The sequence below is a fragment of the Carassius carassius genome, chromosome 17, assembly GCF_963082965.1.
Source record: "Carassius carassius chromosome 17, fCarCar2.1, whole genome shotgun sequence".
NCBI lineage: Eukaryota > Metazoa > Chordata > Actinopteri > Cypriniformes > Cyprinidae > Carassius > Carassius carassius.
Genome location: NC_081771.1, coordinates 1162501 through 1184867, shown reverse-complemented (window position 1 = coordinate 1184867; position 22367 = coordinate 1162501). Strand labels below are relative to the sequence as shown.

The 22367-nt window shown below is 35.5% G+C and overlaps 1 protein-coding gene across 2 annotated transcripts in view; it reads left to right on the top strand.

Annotated features, from left to right (window-relative positions):
• Positions 1-22367, top strand: part of LOC132160705 (ral GTPase-activating protein subunit beta-like) — a 41643-nt gene that overhangs the window by 15385 nt on the left and 3891 nt on the right. The window contains exons 6-24 of one of the 2 annotated variants that reach the window (XM_059570359.1): positions 759-890; positions 980-1158; positions 6369-6520; positions 7934-8141; positions 11039-11240; positions 11950-12117; positions 12195-12309; positions 12402-12549; positions 13439-13503; positions 13614-13752; positions 14882-15003; positions 15807-15989; positions 16862-17013; positions 18013-18200; positions 18279-18382; positions 19672-19827; positions 20905-21114; positions 21993-22151; positions 22227-22367. The exon at positions 22227-22367 is cut by the window's right edge and continues 19 nt beyond it. In XM_059570359.1, coding sequence (XP_059426342.1) covers positions 759-890; positions 980-1158; positions 6369-6520; positions 7934-8141; positions 11039-11240; positions 11950-12117; positions 12195-12309; positions 12402-12549; positions 13439-13503; positions 13614-13752; positions 14882-15003; positions 15807-15989; positions 16862-17013; positions 18013-18200; positions 18279-18382; positions 19672-19827; positions 20905-21114; positions 21993-22151; positions 22227-22367 — 2923 coding nt within the window. Of the gene's footprint in view, positions 1-758; positions 891-979; positions 1159-6368; positions 6521-7933; positions 8142-11038; positions 11241-11949; positions 12118-12194; positions 12310-12401; positions 12550-13438; positions 13504-13613; positions 13753-14869; positions 15004-15806; positions 15990-16861; positions 17014-18012; positions 18201-18278; positions 18383-19671; positions 19828-20904; positions 21115-21992; positions 22152-22226 lie in introns of both variants that reach the window. The other variant, XM_059570358.1, reaches the window with a different exon arrangement.

Below are 22367 nucleotides of genomic sequence, written 5' to 3'. Positions count from 1 at the left end.
TTTCTATGTATTATTTGTATTTTTTTTTTATGGAGTCACTTGTCTGTGACGTGTATATGCCTCTAGCTGATAGCTTTTACTTCGACCCTTTCAATATTAACGCACTTGTCTAGGTAGTAAACTTATTTATATGCTCATGGCAAAGTGGGAAATACGCTTGTTTGTGACACACAATCATTGTGCTTTCAGAAATGCAGGTACATTAAAGGCAATGAGCTCCAAAAAAAATTTATTAAATGTATAACGAATTGAGATTGCACTAAATGGACTCAAAATTCATTAAAAACGCAGAAATTGTTTTCAAATAACCTTTTTTTTTGTAGTTCCATTTGAATTTTTTTTTTGCTTTTGCACATTCTTAAAGGAATAGTTTACCGCCCAAAAAAAAGAGAAAAATTGAGTCGTTACAAACTCATGAACCTTTGGGTAATATTTGAAACACAAATGGAGATGTTTATAATTAAACCGTTTAAAAGTCCTTTGAAAGTCCAAGTCACCAAAACGTAGAAGATCCAAAAAAGTGAGTTTAATCTCCAGAGAAACCTTTTGAGCACAAGATGTTGCTATGTAGTTGAATTTCCATGTCTGTTTATGCATTTGACAGCCTTTATTGAAATGCGTTAAGATATGCATTTGATCAGCTCATGCATTCTCTTGACCATGGCATTGCTAGCTCCACGCCTCTTCTGTTTCAACAGATTGATTTCAGTGCTTTTGCTTGTTTGACCTTCCTCTTATTTGATTTGTCTTCCACACAGGCTTCTGCGGTTCATGTACGGCCCGTCCTTCCCTGCGTTTAAAGTCCCAGAGGAAGACGCCAGCCTCATCCCAGCGGAGATGGACAACGACTGTGTGGCTCAGACGTGGTATCGATTTCTACACATGCTCAGGTCTTCATCTGCTCACTGTCTCATTCCACTGGATCCATTCTGCTCATGACTGCTTACCTAAGTAGTTAGTTTGTCTCTCTCTCCTTCAGTAACCCCGTGGACCTGAGCAATCCCGTCATAGTGAGTTCCACTCCAAAGTTTCAGGAGCAGCTGCTTGGAGGAAACGGCGTTCCTCAGGAGGTCATTCAGCACCCCTGTCTCAAACAGCTGCCTCAGATCTTCTTCAGAGCGATGAGGGGCGTCAGCTGCCTCGTGGACGCTTTCCTCGGTGAGATCACATTACGAGGCTCTCTTATTAATTGCATTGGTTTATTGGATGCATCTGTGGTTGTATTACTGTGGTATTCTATAAAGTAGCATATAAATACTGTGGTGAAATAATTTGTTACATGAATGAATTTTTAACAGTCGATCCTTGGAATTATTATCCAAATTAAACTTAAAAAAACAAAGAGGCTGGCATGAAAACACTAATAATCCCAGAAGTTGTTTTTGTGTTTGTGATGTGATTTGAATCTACAGTCGTGGCCAAAAGTTTTGAGAATTACATAAATATTGGAAATCAGAAAAGTTGCTGCTTAAGTTTTTATAATAGCAATTTGCATATACTTCAGAAAGTTATGAAGAGTGATCAGATGAATTGCATAGTCCTTCTTTGCCATGAAAATTAACTTAATCCCAAAAAAACCATTCCACTGCATTTCATTGCTGTCATTAAGCTGCTGAGATCATTTCAGTAATCGTCTTGTTAACTCAGGTGAGAATGTTGACGAGTACAAGGCTGGAGATCATTATGTCAGGCTGATTGGGTTAGAATGGCAGACTTGACATGTTAAAAGGAGGGTGATGCTTGAAATCATTGTTCTTCCATTGTTAACCATGGTGACCTGCAAAGAAACGCGTGCAGCCATCATTGCGTTGCATAAAAATGGCTTCACAGGCAAGGATATTGTGGCTACTAAGATTGCACCTAAATCAACAATTTATAGGATCATCAAGAACTTTAAGGAAAGAGGTTCAATTCTTGTAAAGAAGGCTTCAGGGCGTCCAAGAAAGTCCAGCAAGCGGCAGGATCGTCTCCTAAAGAGGATTCAGCTGCGGGATCGGAGTGCCACCAGTGCAGAGCTTGCTGAGGAATGGAAGCAGGCAGGTGTGAGCGCATCTGCACGCACAGTGAGGCCAAGACTTCTGGAAGATGGCCTGGTGTCAAGAAGGGCAGCACAGAAGCCACTTCTCTCCAAAAAAAACATCAGGGACAGATTGATCTTCTGCAGAAAGTATAGTGAATGGACTGCTGAGGACTGGGGCAAAGTCATATTCTCCGATGAAGCCCCTTTCCGATTGTTTGGGGCATCTGGAAAAAGGCTTGTCCGGAGAAGAAAAGGTGAGCGCTACCATCAGTCCTGTGTCATGCCAACAGTAAAGCATCCTGACACCATTCATGTGTGGGGTTGCTTCCCATCCAAGGGAGTGGGCTCACTCACAATTCTGCCCAAAAACACAGCCATGAATAAAGAATGGTACCAAAACACCCTCCAACAGCAACTTCTTCCAACAATCCAACAACAGTTTGGTGAAGAACAATGCATTTTCCAGCACGATGGAGCACCATGCCATAAGGCAAAAGTGATAACTAAGTGGCTCGGGGACCAGAATGTTGAAATTTTGGGTCCATGGCCTGGAAACTCCCCAGATCTTAATCCCATTGAGAACTTGTGGTCAATCCTCAAGAGGCGGGTGGACAAACAAAAACCCACTAATTCTGACAAACTCCAAGAAGTGATTATGAAAGAATGGGTTGCTATCAGTCAGGATTTGGCCAAGAAGTTGATTGAGAGCATGCCCAGTCAAATTGCAGAGGTCCTGAAAAAGAAGGGCCAACACTGCAAATACTGACTCTTTGCATAAATGTCATGTAATTGTCGATAAAAGCCTTTGAAACGTATGAAGTGCTTGTAATTATATTTCAGTACATCACAGAAACAACTGAAACAAAGATCTAAAAGCAGTTTAGCAGCAAACTTTTTGAAAACTAATATTTATGTAATTCTCAAAACTTTTGGCCATGACTTTATGTGTGAACATCGGCTTTGAACATAATGTTGCTTGATTCACGTTAATTTGATGAACTCCTACTCAACATTATTCTATTTTCGCAGTTCATCTGAAATTATTTCATTTACAAATATATCACTTGTGACTGCTATGAATTTTATTTGTTACATAATATGCTACTAGTCAAAAGTTTGGAATAATTAACATAAATAAGAAGCAACAATAATAATCAGAAATGTTTCTCGAGCAGTAAATCATCATATTATTCTGATTTCTGAAGATCATGTGACACTGAAGACTGGAGGAATGATGCTGGAAATACAGCGGAGCATCACAGAAATAAATTACATTTTAACACAGATTCACACAGAAAACAGCTGGTTTAAATTGTAAAATTGTGTTCACATTTTTACCTTTTTTTATATCAAATAAATGCAAAAAAAATAATAATAATAATAAAGAATCCTCTAATTGTTACATCAAGCCAGTTTGTGTTCATAAAGTTGCTGCAAAACTAAGATTAAAATCCTTTTTTCAATTTCTATTTGATATGTTTTCCATTATTATTAAGCATTAGCATCATTTCGCTGGAAAAAGGGTATCAAGTCAGTCTATAAACTATGTTGTGGCTGTTACTTCATTCCGGTGTTTAGAATCAGAATTTAAACTGAGCAGAAAATGTCATTTAAATAATTTAATTAATTTGTTCATACAGACAGTTCTATCTGCTGTTGAATGCAGCAATTAGTTATTGTTTTTAAGTGAATATTTCGTCAAAATTTGTCCTGAGAATGAATATAGCGAGCAAAATGTGTGTTTAGTTAGGTGTGATCGTTTTTAATCATAACTGCACATGCTGAGTGGGTTATTCACAGTAGCCTGACTTGTTCTGGCCGTATCAATTTCTAACATTTCAACAGAGGTCTTGTTTTGTGTTTCCTCAGGGGTCACAGTGTCTAGGAGCAATATTTGAGCCAGTCTTCCCTCTATAGGTACACTAAACCTGTCCAAACCCAATCAGTTAGGGACTAACAGTGGGCTGAACCTGATTCTGGAGGAAACTGGCCCATCCTGATTAGGGACAGAACTAAAAATCATTTCCTAGTTGGAGTTTCTGAAATAATGGATGTTGTGATTCTTCCTTTTTGAGGTTGCTGTGTAATCCCGTTTTTTTCCCAGGTGTTGCTGTCTCGCGGAACAATTTTTCGAGACAGACTCCCATCTTTTGGTATTTGATAATGCGCCTCTGACTAATCAAGAGGGAGTTTGATGAGGATTGAAGATTTTGGAAAGGTGTTTGGTTCATACACAAGCACTTTTAAGTCTAAAATTCCTGTGTTGTGGAAATTAATCATCTTGTTAATTGCCTTGTTTTTGCTCTCGTACAAGAGTAAATCATTGGCCAGAATGACTGTGAACATACTTATTGGTTAACATCCAGTCTGCCTCTGTTCCAGATGTCCTTTGTTTAGAAACCAAATCAAATTGGCATTTAAAAGACCTCGTGAAATTAAAATGTGTAGCTTTGAGATTATTTAATTCTAGATTATGCCACAAATTAATTTAATAAAAAATTAAATTAACAATGTAATTCTTTATAAAAATGTTTAATTTTATTTATTTATCATTTATAATTCTTTGTATTTTCCCTAATGTTTAAGTCTCTATGGCCAAAAGTGTTTCCTAAAGGATTAAATGTAAAATGTAAAAATCTGTTTCATAAAAAAAAAAAAAAAAAATCTATATACATATATAATTTTTTTTTTTTTGTCCAATTAAATTCCTTCTTTAAAGAAAATGACCTTTCCCCCTGCATTATCAATATCATCTGTTAATCACAGATTTTCAGTGTGCACTTAATTTCTCAGCCATCTACAGTGCTGTAGGAAGTGGATGTCATTTATTTAATTTGAGTCACAATCAGTCAGTGTTATTTTGACAAACTAAAGGCTATTGCATATTTGAAAACAAGCGACTAGGCCTTTGTTGTCCTGCTCCAACTTCATGTTTCTTTAATATGGGGTCGTTAATATCATCTTTCCACTTACAGGCAACAATCAATAAACTCTCTTGGTTTAAATGTCTGTGGAGCTTTCTGGAACATAGGATGTTAAGAGGGTTTCCTTTGCCAGCCAATCAGTATGTCCACTGAGGTTTCAGGCTAATAACTAATCGAAATGCAGGGGTCTTTCATTGCATCTCTGAAGAGTTTTGAAATGCTGCGAATGGGTTCCCCTCGCATTATTAGCCAAACTCAGTCATGAACGAATCTTAATTATTAAACAGTTGTTGGTTTATTGATCTGTTGTCTTCTACTTTATTATCATTCAACTGTGCAGTGTCCTTGAGTGTTTTAATGGACACCTTAAATCAAATGCATTATTATTATTATTAACCAATTAATTAATTAAATGAGAACTTAACACACAATACTTTATAGTTACAGAAAAATCTAGTTATATAACATTATTGTTCATTTTAGTTCATTTCTCAATCTGTAAGAAATTAGTGAAATGAAGGCTCATAATGCAAGGGACATCTGTGTTTGCATTCAAGATTATTGTGTGGATTAAAGGAACAATTCACCCAATAATGAAAATCATTTACTCACCATTTTGACGGTTCAAACCCATTTGACGTTTTTTTTTTTCAGTGGAGCACAAAAGGAGATGTTTAGCAGAAGGTTTACTCTTGCTCTTTTACATACTGTAAAAGCAGACAGTGATCAGGAAATAAAGCTTTGAAGAAGTTGGTCCATGTATTTGTGCGCTGTATTAAAAGTGTTATTTGTTGGCATTTTTTCTTCTGCGCTTGTGAGAGCCAATGGCATTCGATTTTTGAAATGAAAACTTAATGGTGCTCCACTGAAAGAAAGTCATACAGGTTTTGAACAACATGAGTGAGTGTAAATGATGATGAATTAAATTTTTTGGTTCTGAATAAGGTAGAATAAGGAATAAGAATAAGGATTCTTAAATCTAAAGTTGGTCAATCTTGCACTACTGACCCAATTAGTACTCGCCATGAAGCATCATGGATCTACATGTTCATTTTACAAAGTGCTCAGGGTTCAGAATATCTATTATGCAGCCTTTATCAAGATTTGTGTTTTTGTTTAGTGATTGTGTTTCTCTGCGCTGAATTGTTTGGCCTTGCTGATGATGCTGAAATGGCAAAATCCAAGAAGCATCTGACATTTGATGGTCTGATGTCGCAACATCTGAAAAGCCTCTTTCATTTAGCATTTTCTAAAATTTTAGGGCTGAAATGGATCTGCTGAGATATTGTCCTGCAATTAAATAAAATTTAGGCATGTTGGCCGGTGGTTTATGGCTATATACGAGTCCAGTTGTGGTCTCTGATGTGTCATTGGTTTTAATTCTTTGGTTTTCTTGCTTCTCCTCCTCTTTGTTTGTCTCTCAGGTATTTCCCGCCCCCGGGCAGACAGTGCTCCGCCCACACCTGTCAATCGAGTCAGTATGCCGACGCCCTCAACGACAACCAACACTACACCCCCTCACAACCGCAGGCATCGCACCGCCGCTGTTGTCAAGACAGCCAGCAAAACCTCAACGGTACAAACATAAAAAACAGAAGCTCTTTGACCTGCCTTTTTCTTTTTAGGGATTCAAGAGCAGAACTCTGAAACCCTTTTGTAATTGTTAGAATGGCCAAGGATTAGTGATCTCCACCTAAAACTGATCAGGAAGACCGAATAGTGTCCATGGCCCTAAAGCTCTGGGAGGCAAAATCACACATATACAATATTCATATCATTTGATAGAACTCCTATTTCCAAACAACTTTGCCTCTAGAAACACTGCTGTCAATCAAATCTGCATTGTTAAATGATTGAGAAGTTGTAAAAAAAACCTACTTTTGCAAACTGTTCTTTGGTTTAAGGAAAAAAACACTGCTGTACAATTAAGATCGAAAATTTTTACTTTACCCTTCAGGGAGCTATAACAGGGTCGTAGAAAAGGGGTGTGTCCAAATATTTCCAAAAGCCTATAAGTCCTAAGCACATGTGACAGATGATTCTAAACAAGCATGCAAAGTTTCACAGAGATCGGACCATAGGTGGCGCTGTAACAGTTAAAATGGCTTACTAAAACACTATATTTCTATGGTAAATGACCTCATATTGCAAATTTTTTTTACATTTGTTCAAGATCTTCGATCTCCTCATTCTGAACAACTTTGCCTGTTGGACCACTGCTGGCGATCAAATAGCTTTTTAAGTATTTGACATTATTTATTTGCGACCTCCTCCAATCCGAGCAAAGGTGGTGCAACAATGTCATAAAAGCTAAAAATCGTCATATTTCTATGGTAAATTACATGGATTTGCCAAAACAGCTTTTTTCAAACACTGATTTGGGTTGTTACAGGCTTGCTAAAAAAAAATGCATAATGTCTTTTTACATATGTGACCCTGGAGCACACAGCAGTCTCTAGTCTCTGGGGTATATTTGCAACAATAGACAACAATACATTGTATGGGTCAAAATTATCAGTTTTTCTTTTATACCAAAAAACATTGGGATATTAAGTGAACATCATGTTCCATGAAGAGATTTTGTACATTTGCTACCTTAAATATATCAAAACTTAATTTTTCATTAGTAATATGCATTGCTAAGAACTTCATTTGAACAACTTTAAAGATGATTTCCTCAATATTTAGATTTTTTTGCTCCCTCAGATTCCAGATTTTCAAATAGTTGTATCTCAGACAAATATTGTCCTCCGAACAAACCAAACATCAATGGAAAGCTGATTTATTCAGTTTTCAGATGATGTATAAATCTCAATTTCAACAAAGTGACCCTTACGATTGGTTTTTGTGATCCAGGGTCACACATGTGCTTGAACCCTGATAATCGCTGCTTGCAGCTGTATTTTGGTTTATTATTCTGTTTCACATTAATTTACATTGTTCATCGTTGACTTCTAAAAGCCTGTGTACTTTACTCTCCACTCCATAGACTGGTCAAACCAAAGTGTCTCACCAGCCGTCATCCACATCCCCTCTCTCCAGCCCAAACCAGACGAGCTCTGAGCCGCGTCCGCTTCCAGCTCCGACCCGTCCGAAGGTCAACAGCGTGCTCAATCTGTTTGGCCAGTGGCTGTTTGACGCTGCGCTGGTCCACTGTAAACTCCACTCCGGCCTGAGCAGAGACAGCAGCATGACCGGTAAGACCGTGATACGTGTTATAATCAATACCAGTCACCCTGTTTTTATTTGGTTTTAATTTCTCTACTTATTTTACCTGTTGAGGCTGTTTTTCCTTTTCTTTCATAAAATATTCCTACCTGCAAGATTGTACCACATTCAGTGTTCGTCTCCAGTGTTGTTACACTAGTGTAGATGCTGTGGGGAAAAATCAGTCTGCATTTTGAGATCTTGCAAACCTCTGTATTTTAATATTCGTACATGAACATCCTGACCTGATTTGCAACACGTAGAGACCCTAAATTGCATTTTTAATTCAGTTTAATGACATTGTATTCCTGTAGATCAAACACAAACAACACGTCATGGGTTCAATTCCTAGAAATTAATATAGTAATGCAATATAAGTCGTTTTGGATTTAAAGTGTCTCCCAAATGCATAAATGTTTATCAGATGAGAATTGCTTAAGTTCAGTGTTTTATACAAGTCAAAATTCACTTTCTGAAAACTGACAAACACGCACTGTGTATTTATAAATTTGTCAGTGGATTTTGAAACTGGTGCAAGCACTTGAATTAAAGGAAAAGTTCACCCAAAAATATAATATTTGCTTAAAATGTGCTCACCTTCAGGTCATCCAAGATTAGGATGAGTTTGTTTCTTCATCAGGTTTGGAGAAATGTAGCATTGCATCCGTGTCTCATCAATCGATGCTCTGCAGTGAATGGGTGCCGTCAGAATGAGAGTCCAAACAAATCACAATAATCCGCACCACTCCAGTCTGTCAAAAACTGAAACAAATCCATCATTAAGACGTTTTTAACTTCAAACTATAATCCATAATAACACTTCCTCCAGTGAGAAAGTGTTCTGGTCTGAATCAGGAGAGAAATCTGCACAGATTAAACAGCGTTTAAAACTCTCTAAACAAATATGTGGCTGGATTTTTATGTGAGAGACGACAGGATATTATGGATATTATAGATTATGGGCTAATGTTTTAGCCAGAAGCAGTGGTTTGAAGTTAAAGATGTGTAAATGATGGATTTGTTTCTTACAAACACGCAGCTTTTGGCTTCACTTGACGTTCTTTTTTTTGGACTCTCATTCTGACGGCACCCATTCACTCTGTGAGCAAGTGATGCAATGCTTTCAGCAAAAGTTATTTTTTTTGATGAACAGTTACATGTATGTGAAGTAAAAGTATATTTATGCTTTCTAACATTGAGAATGTGTGTCATTAATCTAGTGTTATTCTTTATGCAGTGAATGGATTGAAATCATTCTGTGGAGTTGTTAATAGCGTTGCGCATATCTTTTCATTACTTGCATTGTTTTTGTTCAGTTTTAATTTTTGCATGATGGGAAACTGAAACTAATGGGTCTTTAAAAGCACAAAGCAGAACGAAACGTTACTCTACTACTGCTGTTCTTTGATTTGTTTCCATTTTATCTCTGTTGTCTTGCAGCAACATTTTTCCAAATTCTTCTTTCTTATAAATCTTGTAAGTAGGAGCACAAGCTTTACCAGTTGCAGTTCTTTGGTTCATTTCAGTTTGTTAGCTTCAGTCTTTTTGGTTTTCTTTGGTTGACACTGTCACTCGTCCATTGTTGCAGTACTTGTTTTCTTGGGGCAAGAGACTTCCGCATTAAATGCTTGAGTTTAAGGTCCGGGGAGTGTTTTGACTGCTTCCCAAATCTCATTGGCTCAACGCCAACAAATGTTCAGGATCCTGAGTTGACCCGAGTGTTTGTTGCGATTGATCCTTCTCCTTGATTCAACTTACCCACCATCATTAAACCCTCTCCTGAAGGACCTCTACTAACTGATCTTCTCCAAGAGTTTCCCCTGGCGTTTATTTGACCGCTTTTGTTTTACGTTAACGTTTGATTAATTTGCTCAGTTTTCATTGGTTCCTTTTATGTTTTTGTATGGACGTTTCTGCATGTCGTGGATGTCGGTGCAGTTCGTTTCAGCCATATTCTGCCTTATTGTCTTAATTTAGGATGCTGGACTTTATAAATTGGCCTTTAATCAACGTTTGTCTGTCATGAAATCCAACTGAGATGCTCTGAAAACAGGGAGACTGACCAGGAGATGCCAACTTTATGGCACTGCGATGAAATTTTGCGTGATCTGAACAAGATCGTTTCCTCTAAATAGATACAGATGTGCTGCTGAAGCAAAAGAGCCATTAGATTAGCCCTCGCTTCCTACCGCAAACCAAATTATGCAGATGTCCTCCTGTCAAACACATGTAATTAACTCTTGTGGAAGGATAAATCTTCTCTAACGGGAATATTTATAGCTACAAATGATGAATAATAACGGTTAAACCTAGTGACTTTTTCACTTTCATAGATTTCACTGGAATAATTACGTTTTTAAAAATATATTTAAGCAGCAAAACAACATTTCTGAAGATCACGTGACACTGAAGACTGGAGTAATGACGCTGAAAATTCAGCAGCGCATCACAGAAATAAATTATATTTTAACAGATATTCACATAGAAAACAGTTATTTTAAATTATAATAATATTTCATATTTTTACTGTATTTTGAATCAAATAGCTCTTATATTGGTGAGCATAAGAGGCTTAATTATAAAAAAAAAAATCTAAATTATTCCAAATTAAAAAAAAATGAACATGCAATTTATTCAAATGTCCAACATTTTTATTTCTCTCAATGTCATATGCATTTTAAGAAAATCAGTCCAGGAATCGATTCAGATATACAGTATTTATGTAGCAGATGTGTTGTTTTCAGCAGATTCAGATGATTCAAAGTTTTTTCCTGCTGTGTCTGTCTGAAGATCTCTTTGTCGGTTTTCCCTGTCATGTTCTCCTGCGGTTTGCATGTAAAGCGTCTCTGAGTGTTTGCTCTTGTGTCTCTCTCTCTCTCTCTCTCAGCCCTGGCGACTCAAGCTGGAGTTGAACTGAGACGTAAAGGCTCTCAGATGTCCACGGACACCATGGTGTCCAACCCCATGTTCGACGCCAATGAGTTTCCTGATAACTACGAGTCGGGTCGAGCCGAAGCGTGTGGGACACTGTGCAGGATCTTCTGCAGTAAGAAGACCGGAGAAGACATACTTCCAGTGTACCTGTCCAGGTAATCACCAGCGGTTCCCTCCTCAATCACTACAAGCTTTTGAACGAAGCTCACCAAGGCTGCATTTATTTGAAAGAAATGAATACTTTTATTCAGCAAGGACATCATAAAGTTTTAATGCATTAAATATGGCTTGTAATGCACTTTATAAAGCAATGCACGATCTCATGAAAAACCATTGTTATAATACATTAAGATAACTGGATATTCACCTTTAGAAAGTGTAATTCATCAAAGCGCATGGAAAACAACCCTTTAAATATTATTATGCATTTGAACTTATAGTTATACATGTAAATATAATATGCAGAATTGAACAGTTATCAGTATAAAAATGCTGTTCTTTTAAACATTCTGATATTAAATATCAGTTTGCTCAGAAATATGAAGCAGCACAACTGTTTAACATTGACAGTAGTAAGAACCATTATTAATAATTGTGCACCAGTAATAATTGCTTGTAATGAGCAGCAAAACGGTATATTAGAATGATTTCTGTAGATCATGTGACACTGAAGGCAGTGCTGGAAATTCAGCAGCGCATCACAGAAATAAATTACAGTTTAACAGAGATTCACATAGAAAATGGTTATTTTAAATTATTATAATATTTTACAATTTTATTATGTAGTTTTTAAATACCTTTGGAAGCGTACAAGTAAGTAAATAGCATTTGAGCGCTAGTGTATCTGATGTTCTGTTCTGGCAGGTTCTACATGGTCCTCATCCAGGGTCTTCAGATATCAGACTTCGTCTGCAGGCCGGTCTTAGCCAGCATCATCCTCAACTCTTCAGCTCTGTTCTGCTCCGATCTCAAAGGGATCAATGTTGTGGTTCCTTACTTCATATCTGCGCTGGAGACCATCCTACCGGATCGGTGAGCAGTGACTTCTGATTTCTGAGTGATATGACTCCACGCGATGTGTTTAATGCATGTTTCTTCTGCTCCAACAGAGAGTTGTCTAAGTTTAAGTCGTATGTGAACCCCACCGAGCTGAGAAGAGCTTCCATCCATATCCTGCTGTCCATGATTCCTCTTCCTCACCACTTTGGCAACGTCAAATCAGAGGTGAAAAAAAGGCATCAGCATATAGTCATTTACTCCGTAACTTGAGATAAAAATGAGTTTAATTGGCTGTGGTTTTCTAATTGCATGTGCAGGTTCTGTTGGAGGGGAAATTCAGCAATGATGACGGCTCTCTTCATGACAAGGCGGTCACCTTCCTCTCCCTGAAGCTGCGATTGGTCAATATTTTGATTGGCGCCCTGCAAACAGAGACCGACTCGATCAATACACAGATGATTCTAGGTACAGCTGTCTAAAACCTGATTGGATGAGCCTTGTTCAAAACCTTGATAACTGATAAACACAATGTCTACCAGCCATTAGTTTAGCTAATTAACAGTTTTAATATTTTTGTGTTATATTCCAGTATTATCATTATTTTTGTTGTTTATTATTATTAATAAATTATTTTATAAAAGCTAAATATATATATATATATATATAATAATATTTTATATTATTATATTAGAATATAACACAATAGTAATAATAATATTATTATTATTGTCGTGGTTACAATATTTTTTAAAAGCTAATTAATATTTTAAAATGTTATATTCAAAAAGATTAATAATTAATATTGTTGTTATTATTATTGTTAAATTATAAAAAAACGAATTAACTATTTAAATATTTTATATTAGATTATAAATGTAAAATACAAATTATTATTACATTTTAAAAGTGATGATTATTCTGCATTATTTTATGAAAGTTAATTATACCAATTTATATTATTATTATTATTATTATTTTAAGATACAAAATAGTTATAATAATAATATTGTTATTATTATTAAATTTCTATATGAATTATATTAATGTTTAATTATAATAATGATGTAAAAAAAATCTTATATTATTTTATAAAAGTTAATTGCACCATTATTTTATATTATTATTTAGAAATAGTAATAATAACCATATTATTATTGTTGTTGTTGTTATAATATTTTAGTAAAAGCTAATTAATCCTATTAACCATATCATGTAATATTTAAAAATATTTTTATTGTCATTTTTATTATTCTAATAGAAGCAATAAGCCATAAAAACAGTATGTGAGTTGTTGATTACTTTTAATAATGATAAGTATCAATAATAATAGCATGTGTGTCTGTTTTTTTTACAGCGGCAATGCTGAATATCGTCCAGGATTCAGCTCTGTTGGAGTCTGTTGGTGTTCAAGATGAAGTTGTATGATTTTCTATTAATTCATGAACTCATGAAGTAGATTTGAAGTGGCAACAAGGAGCTCTGCAGATGAAGAGTTGTTAAAAAAGCCATTGTGTCTCTTCTCTGTGTAGGGCAGCGTGGACGGAAGCCATTCTCTGGATAAGAGCCACAGTCGTAATAACAGCGGCATCAGCAACGCTAGCGCAGGCAGCTCTGAGGCTACGACTCCAGACAGTGAACGCCCCGCTCAGGCCCTGATGAGGGACTACGGTAAGCCCAGAGGGACACTGTGCACAACTGACCGATGCATTAAAGCTAACTTTGAGGAATTGCTTTTGTGAGTCACATCGCATAAAAGCATCTGCTACATGCATAAATGTAAATTCTTATTAAGATTTCACCCATTAATTTATACCAGTAATGCCAAGATTAATTCACGTTTACCATATCAAGACATTCTGGAGAACATTCATGCTCAGTGAAAGCATGCAATATCATAAAACACACTTAAACGTATCATAAACTAGACAGTATGTAAACAATCCCTTTTTTTGGAACTGACTTAAAAAATTAATACTGAATTTGTAAATGTAAAAAAAAATTTTTTTTGTCTTTTTATTGCTTTTTTGCTTAATTTGAGACTTTTGTTGCATTAGATATGTGAACACAAAAAAAACATAGAAATGATTATATGTTAAAGGGTCAAAAAATAATAATCTCATAAATGATTTTATAAATATTGCATAGTATCATAAAATCTCCAAAAAAGTCTAATATGTAATAGAAAAATATTATTGTACAAAAACAAATAAGCTTGCATTTTAATGTTTTGCTCACTTTTGACTCCGAAGTGTCACCCAAAAAATGAAGATGCACAGATTTCTGTAATTTTTTTTAAAGCGGTCATAAAGTGCATCCGAGAAATATAATCTCATGCATGTTTGTCGAAGTAGCATGGTGTTTGTCAAACATGCTGATGGTGCATTTTATTTATATAGCACCATTAAACACAAACCGGTGTGCTGTACAGCGAGATAAAGGCACAGCACAAAGCAGACCAATAACAATAACATTGTGTCTAATATGCAATGCAATGATTTCTCATCACCGGCACATTTTAAAAACTGCACGTGAATGTCTTTAACCATTTTGTGTTCTGTATAATGAATGCTTCCAAAGCATGATGTCATGATGCAGCTTGTTATTATGATTTGGCTGGACTCGATCATCAGTGTCTGTGACTAGCGAGCGATGATGCATTCTTGTGCTCGTCTGTGTTTATGTGTATGGGTCTCGACTGCATCTGTGCCTGGCTTGCGTCTGGTGTGTGTGTGTGTGTGTGTGTTACTAACCCGCTGTCTGTGGCGTGCTGTGTGTTATATCCCAGCTCTCCACACAGACACAGCGGCCGGGCTTCTGATCCGCAGCATCCACCTGCTCACCCAGAGACTCAACTCTCAGTGGAGACCTGACATGAGCATCTCGCTGGCCGCCCTCGAGCTGCTGGCCGGCCTCGCCAAGGTTTGCATTTAGATTTCATATATGTTTATAGCCAGTGGATCCGTTTTTTTACCATTTTATACATTATACAAAAATTGTGAAATGTTATTACAGTTAAAAAAACTGAATATATTTAAAAATGTAATTTATTTCAGTGTATTTTCAGCATCACTCGTCCAGTCTTCAGTGTCACATGATCTTCAGAAATCATTCTAATATTCTGATTTACTGCTTTCTGATTATTATCAATGTTGAAAACCTTTCTGCTGCTTTATGTATTTTGGAAATCGTGATACACTGCCATTTAAAAGTTTGGGGTCGGTAAGACTTCAAAGAAACAAAAATGCTCAAAAGTGACAGTAAAAGCTTTTTTAATGTTACTAAAGATTTCGATTCCTTATTTCTAAATGCTGTTCTTTTTTTAACTTTCTATTAATCTGTGAATCCTTGAAAAATAGAATGCATGACGGTTTCCACAAAAGTATCGTGCAGCACGACTGTTTTCAACAGTGATAATAATAATAATGTTTCTTAAGCAGTGAATCAGAATACTTGAATGATTTCTGAAGATCACCTGACACTGAAGACTGAAAATTCAGCGGCGCATCACATAAATAAATTACATTTGAACAGATATTCACACAGGAAACAGCATTTTTTAATGGTAATAATATTTTACTATTTTACTGCATTTGTTGTTTGAATAAATGCAGCCTTGGTTTGTATGAGACATTGAAAACATTTTAATTATTCACATTTTGGACCAATTTTTTGTAGTGTATAAACTAGTTAAAATGCATGTTTGTTTGTTGGTTTATGTCCAGGTGAAGGTGAGCGTGGAGTCGTCGGATCGTAAGCGCGCCGTCAGCTCTGTCTGCAGTTATATCGTGTATCAGTGCAGTCGTCCGGCTCCGCTTCACTCCAGAGATCTGCACTCCATGATCCTCGCTGCGTTCCACTGCCTGTGCGTTTGGCTCACAGAGCACCCCGACATGCTCAATGAGAAGGTACCTCCGCTTCAGCTCTTTTACTGTCTGGAAATGAAGAAACTTATCCGTGAAGCTGAAAACTAAGCTTGCAATTGTATTCAAACTTCCACATTTCACTTCTCCAGCCAAATGTCATACAGGAGCCTAAGGCTGCTTAAGCGTGCAAGATGTACTAATGAAATCAAGAAACATTGTGATGATTTCATACCACTTTTGATTTGCTTATTAAATAGAGCAGCAGTGATAGTCACATGCTCTTCTTGTTTAACTTTGTTTGCACGCCTCTAAGAAGTCTCTTCTGCTCAGCAAGTCTGCATTTATTTGATTCAAAATACGGTAAAAATGTGAAATATTATTACAATTTAGAATACCTGTTTTCTGTGTGAATCTGTGTTAAAGTGTAATTTATTTCTGTGATGCTCCGCTGTATTTCCAGCATCATTCCTCCAGTCTTCAGTGTCACATGATCTTCAGAAATCATGAAAATATGATGATTTACTGCTCAAGAAACATTTCTGATTATCATCAGTGTTGAAAACGGTCGTGCTGCACAATATTGTTGTGGAAATCGTGATGCTTTTTATTTTTTCAGGATTCACAGATGAATAGAAAGTTAACAAGAACGGCATTTAATTAAAATAGAAATCTTTTGTAACGTTGTAAATGTCAGTTTTGAGCAATTTAATGCATCATTAATGACTAAAAACATTTTACTGACCCCACACTTATTAACAGTAGCATGCTTTATATATATTAATGCATATGTTAAAAATAATAATTTTTGGAAAACACACCTTGAATTTGAATCAGATTGTCACTGTTTTATAACAGTATAATATGTTTAAAAGCTCACAGTCTTGTATCATACACGTTAATATTGTGTCTTTAAGGATTGTCTGATCGAGGTGCTGGAAATCGTCGAGCTCGGGATCTCAGGCAGTAAGTCCAAATCCGGCGAACAGGAAGTGAAGTATAAAGGTGACAAAGAGCACAACCCGGCGTCAATGAGGGTCAAAGAAGCTGCTGAGGCCACGTTATCCTGGTGAGCGTCCGACATAAACCACCACTGAATTATCTCCAATGATATTCAAAGGATAAGCCCACTTCCAGAATAAAAATTCCTGGTCACTTACTCGGCCCCTTTGTCTTTTGAGGAAAACATTCCAGGAATTTTCTCCATGTAGTGGACAAGGCAGCTTGAAAATGCCATTTATTCATATATAATATTAAGGTAACACTTTACAAATTGGTTTTCATTAGTTAATGTATTAACTAAGACGACGAACGATGACCAATGCATTTAATACAGTATTTATTAATATTGTTAGTTAACGATAGTTGTAGACTGTTAGTTCATGTTTATTCAAAGTGCACTAGCACAAAATGCACAAGCACTACTGCTGATTTTATTAATGCATTAGTAAATGTTTGATAAATGCATTCTTAGTTTGTTAACTAATGAACCTTATTGTAAAGTGTTACCAATATTAATATAAATTCTGTCCGGTTTTATTGTGTTACTTAAAACCCACTAAATTGGGTTATTTTACTGACTTGAAATCATAAAAAAAAAGTTTGAGTTAAATTTAAAAAGTCGTACGGTTATATTATTTAATAAAATAAGAAATAATCATTTAAAAGTATTTTCGGTTTCGGTTTCCAGCCAAATGCATCCAGTATTTTTGGTTTCGGATCTTTCCAACATCACCTAATAAATACGTGCATCGCAGAGCGGTTAAAAAATGAATAAATATATATATTTTTAAGAAAATTATGATAGTTTGGTTAGATAAGATCTTTATTCGTCATGTAGAGCGCTATAAAACTGCATCGAAGCTATATTTTTAACCTTCAATCCTTGGGCACAACTGAAATCCACAACATGGAGAAAATTCCTGGAATGTTTTCCTCAAAAGACTTAATTTCTTTGCAACTGGGGAAAAAGACATGAACATTTTGGATAACATGTGGTTGAGTAAATCCCAGGAAGTGTGCTCCTCCTTCCAAGCCTGTCTCTGAAGTGTGTGTGTGTGTGTTTCAGTATAATGCAGGTGTTGGGAGCGTTCCCGTCTCCCAGCGGTCCTGCGTCGCCCTGCAGTCTCCTGAACGAAGACACGCTGATCAAATACTCCCGACTCACCTCCACGTCTCACAGCAACTTCAGATACTTCGTCCTGGACAACTCCGTCATCCTGGCCATGCTGGAGCAGCCCCTGGGAAACGAGCAGAGTGAGACGACACGCTTCACATCTCACTCCTCTGCTACATTTCTACTCCCATTTCTAATCCGTGTGTGTGTGTCAGCAGACCCCTGTCCGTCAGTCACCATGTTAATCAGAGGCATGTCTGGTCGACACGCGTGGACAATGCAGCTCTTCCATCAGCCTCGAGAAGCAAGAGCCAATCAGAAGGTAAGACGCGAGCTCAACCACCAATCAGAACGTAGATGAGCTTTCAGTAGCCAATCAGAAGCAGTGAAAATGGCCTGTGAGAGAATGTGGCAGTATTTGGGAATGATCTGCATCTTGACAGTTCTGCTGATTTGCAACGAAGGCCTAAACGACTTATTTATTTAAAAAAGCAGTCAGCTTTTAAAGACACAACAGAGTATTTGAAATGGGTCATTTCAGCTATAAACTGCAAAGTAGTGGAAAAATCTGTTGCAATGCTCAATTTAATGGCAAACAAAAGCATAAACAGAAGATTAGAAATTTAATTTTCTGTCTGTTCAGATGTGGAATACCCACAGATGAAGCAGAAAATATCAGGCTCATGTTTGCATTTTCTTCTGCATTTATTTATAATTCTAAGCTTATTCAGAGTTTGTCTTACAATTCTGGGTTTTTTTATATTTTTCGCGCAATTCTAAGTCTAAATATATTCCCATTCAGTTTTTTTTCTATTTTTCGCGCAATTCTAAATTTAAATATTCCCATTGTTTTTTTTCTATTTTTCTTGCAATTCTAAGTTTAAATATTCCAAGTCTGTTTTTTTATTTTTTTCTCGCAATTCTAAGTTTAAATATTCCAAATCTGTTTTTTTTTTTTCAATTTTTCGAGCAATTCTAAGTTTAAATATTCCAATTCAGTTTTTTTCCTATTTTTCTCGCAATTCTAAGTTTAAATATATTCCCATTCAGTTTTTTTTCTTCTATTTTTCGCGCAATTCTAAGTTTAAATATTCCAATTCTGTTTTTTGGTGCAATTCTGAGTTTATATTTTGCAATTCTTTTTTGTTTCTTTTTTTTGCGCAATTCTAAGTTTAAATATTCCAATTCTGTTTTTTTCTTCTATTTTTCGCGCAATTCTAAGTTTAAATATTCCAATTCTGTTTTTTTTTCTATTTTTCAAGCAATTCTGAGTTTACATCTTGCAATTCTTTTTTATTTCTATTTTTGGTGCAATTCTGCGTTTGTCTTAGAATTCTGTTTTTTGTTTATATTTTTCAGCAGAAGGCATCAAATAATGTCATGCATGTGAAAATGAAACAAATCATTGTGATCGAGCTCAAATTAAGACAGCAATCATGCATTTGTGGTGTTTTTCTGCTGATTAAAGAGTAATACTAGACTTCGTCACCTTGCAAATGAATATCAAAAGCAAAAATGCTACGAAATGCACAAATTTGGTGAAAAATTGTGTCAGACACTGTTTAGAATCAGCAGTGTTGTGATTATACTTGGTCTCTTTATTTCCTGCAGCAAGTGTTTGTTCCTGAAAGCCGACCGGCTCCCAAAAACGATGTAGGGATTCGGTTTAACGTCAAGCACAGGCCGTTCCCAGAGGAAGTGGATAAGATCCCGTTCGTGAAAGCCGACCTGAGCATCCCGGATCTCCATGACATTGTGGATAAAGAGGTAAGAATATGAGCTTTAGTATAACACACTTGACATTACTATGTGAACACTGTTGAGTTTTCACATCATGATAATTACTGAAGATTTTATCACAGTTTAAAGAAATAAGTGCTGCACTCTTACTAACAATTTAGTAACTTTTGTTTCTTATAGACGCATTCATATACATTAAAACAATAAAACAGCACACAGAAGGTTTTAAACAGATTAAAGTGCAAATAAACAATAATAAAGAATCAGAACATTACAAATATGCTTTAAATATCATTTTAGTTCAGATTCAAATGTAAAAAAAATAGGTAAAATGTATCAAATTAACATTAATATATTTAACAATAATAAAGAATCAGAACATTAATTGAAATGTAAAAAATGTATAAACTAGGGTTATTATAATTCAAACAAAAAAACTAAACTGTTAAAAAAATTGCTTTAAAATAAAATAAACTTAACCTGGCAAAAACAAATATTATATAAAAATGATTTTCACATCAGCATGTCGTCAAGCTAACTTTTCACATTTTCATTTAGATTAACTGAAGCTAAAACTGAAATTAAAAATACATTAAAAGCTATATAGCTATATAAAAAAACTAATAGGAATTACAAAAAACTTTTATTCAAATATTAATATATTATAAATATAGATTATAAATTACAAAATCATTCAAAATATTAAAAACAATCATTTGTATTATCTCACTGACACTACATTATAAACAGATGTTTGAAAATAAATAGCCCGAAATAGCCTTTAACAGAATTAGACTTTAATAAAAAATTGAATAATAATAATAATAATGACAGAAATTGACTTCCTCATACTATGCAGCATTGATTCAGTATTTTCCTGTTTATTACTGTGAAGATGTTTTTAAACTATAGAAATCAAGGTGATAAAACTCGACTTAAATATTAGTACATGATGCCAAATCATCATAGCAAATACAAACATCTGAACGGCTGTTTAAAACATCTTAATACTGTTTGACTTCCTTTCTTCTCCATCATATCAGTAATGTGTATGAGTTATGAGTGTTTATCAGCAAGTCTTGTGCGCGTGTGTGTGTGTTTCAGCTGGAGCAGCAGCACGAGAAGCTGCGAGGCGTGATGGGAAAGCAGATCGATTACGAGACCAAACTGGAGCACTGCACGGAGGACTTCTGGAGGAACAAACCCTTCCCAGATCCGCTGACAGACTGTAAACCTCCAGCTCCTGCTCAAGACTTCCAGACGGCCCGCCTCTTCCTGTCGCACTTCGGCTTCCTGTCACTAGAGGCGCTCAAGGTACGTTTTCAGCATTTCAGCTCTTCCTTTTCATCAGTTCCAGCTGTCAATTCTGTTTACAATTACATACTTTGAAATGCGTACAAATAGTGTACAATTATGTAAATGTAAAAAAAATTATTATAAGATTATTTTTAAACAATATCACACACCATTTGAGATTTTTTTTTATTTTTAATTTTTCATAAAACACACATTTCCTAAGTGAGGAGATAAGATATTTTTTTTTTTTGTTAATTTATTACTATTTAGATACTATTACTGTATTTTTATAATAAATTGTTTATTGTATTTTTATAATAACATTTTTTAATTACATTTATTTTAATTTAATAATAAAAATAATTTATATAATTGAATGAAAAAATGTTTTATAAAATTTTTTAAACAATATATAAACAATATATATATATATATATATATATATATATATATTTATAAAACACACATTTTCTATATAAATGAGGAGATATGATAATGTTTTTGTTAATTTATTATTATTTATAAACTATCACTTTATTTTTGTACAGAATTTATAAATTTGTTCTAATATACATATTTAAATGTATTATAAAAATATTTTTAAACTATATCACACAGCATTTGCGATTTTATATTATTATTTAATTTATTTGTATTTTATTTTATAAAAAAAAACTGCTGACAGTCCTCATCAAGTTACCCTGAGAAATGTTTGTTTTGTCAGGTGAATGCAAGTGTGCAATGCACATTTTGCACAATAGTATGTCAAATTAAATACAAAAATATATATTATAAAAGTGTATTTAAACAATATCAAGCTGAATTTGTGTTAAAAATTATATTAATTTTACTGGCTGTGTGTGTGTGTGTGTGTGTGTGTGTGTGTGTTCTCTCAGGAGCCTGGAAACAGTCGACTGCCTCCTCATCTCATCGCTCTGGACTCGTCTGTACCGGGGTTTTCTGACGATGTGGGCTGCTTGGACCTGTTACCGTCCCGGCCATGTGACACTGTGTTTATCTTCTACATGAAAGCTGGACAGAAGAGCAGCCAAGAGGTGAATCCTCGTCAGTGTCGCTGGGAAAGTGCACAAGTTCCTACAGCTTTAGTCACACTGAGCTTGTGTGTGCAGATCTTGAGGAACGTGGAGTCGTCTGCAAACATACAACCACACTTCCTGGAGCTGCTGCTGTCTCTGGGATGGCCAGTGGAGGTCAAAGGGCATCCGGGATGGACAGGGAGTGTGTTCACCAGCTGGACCATCAACACATCC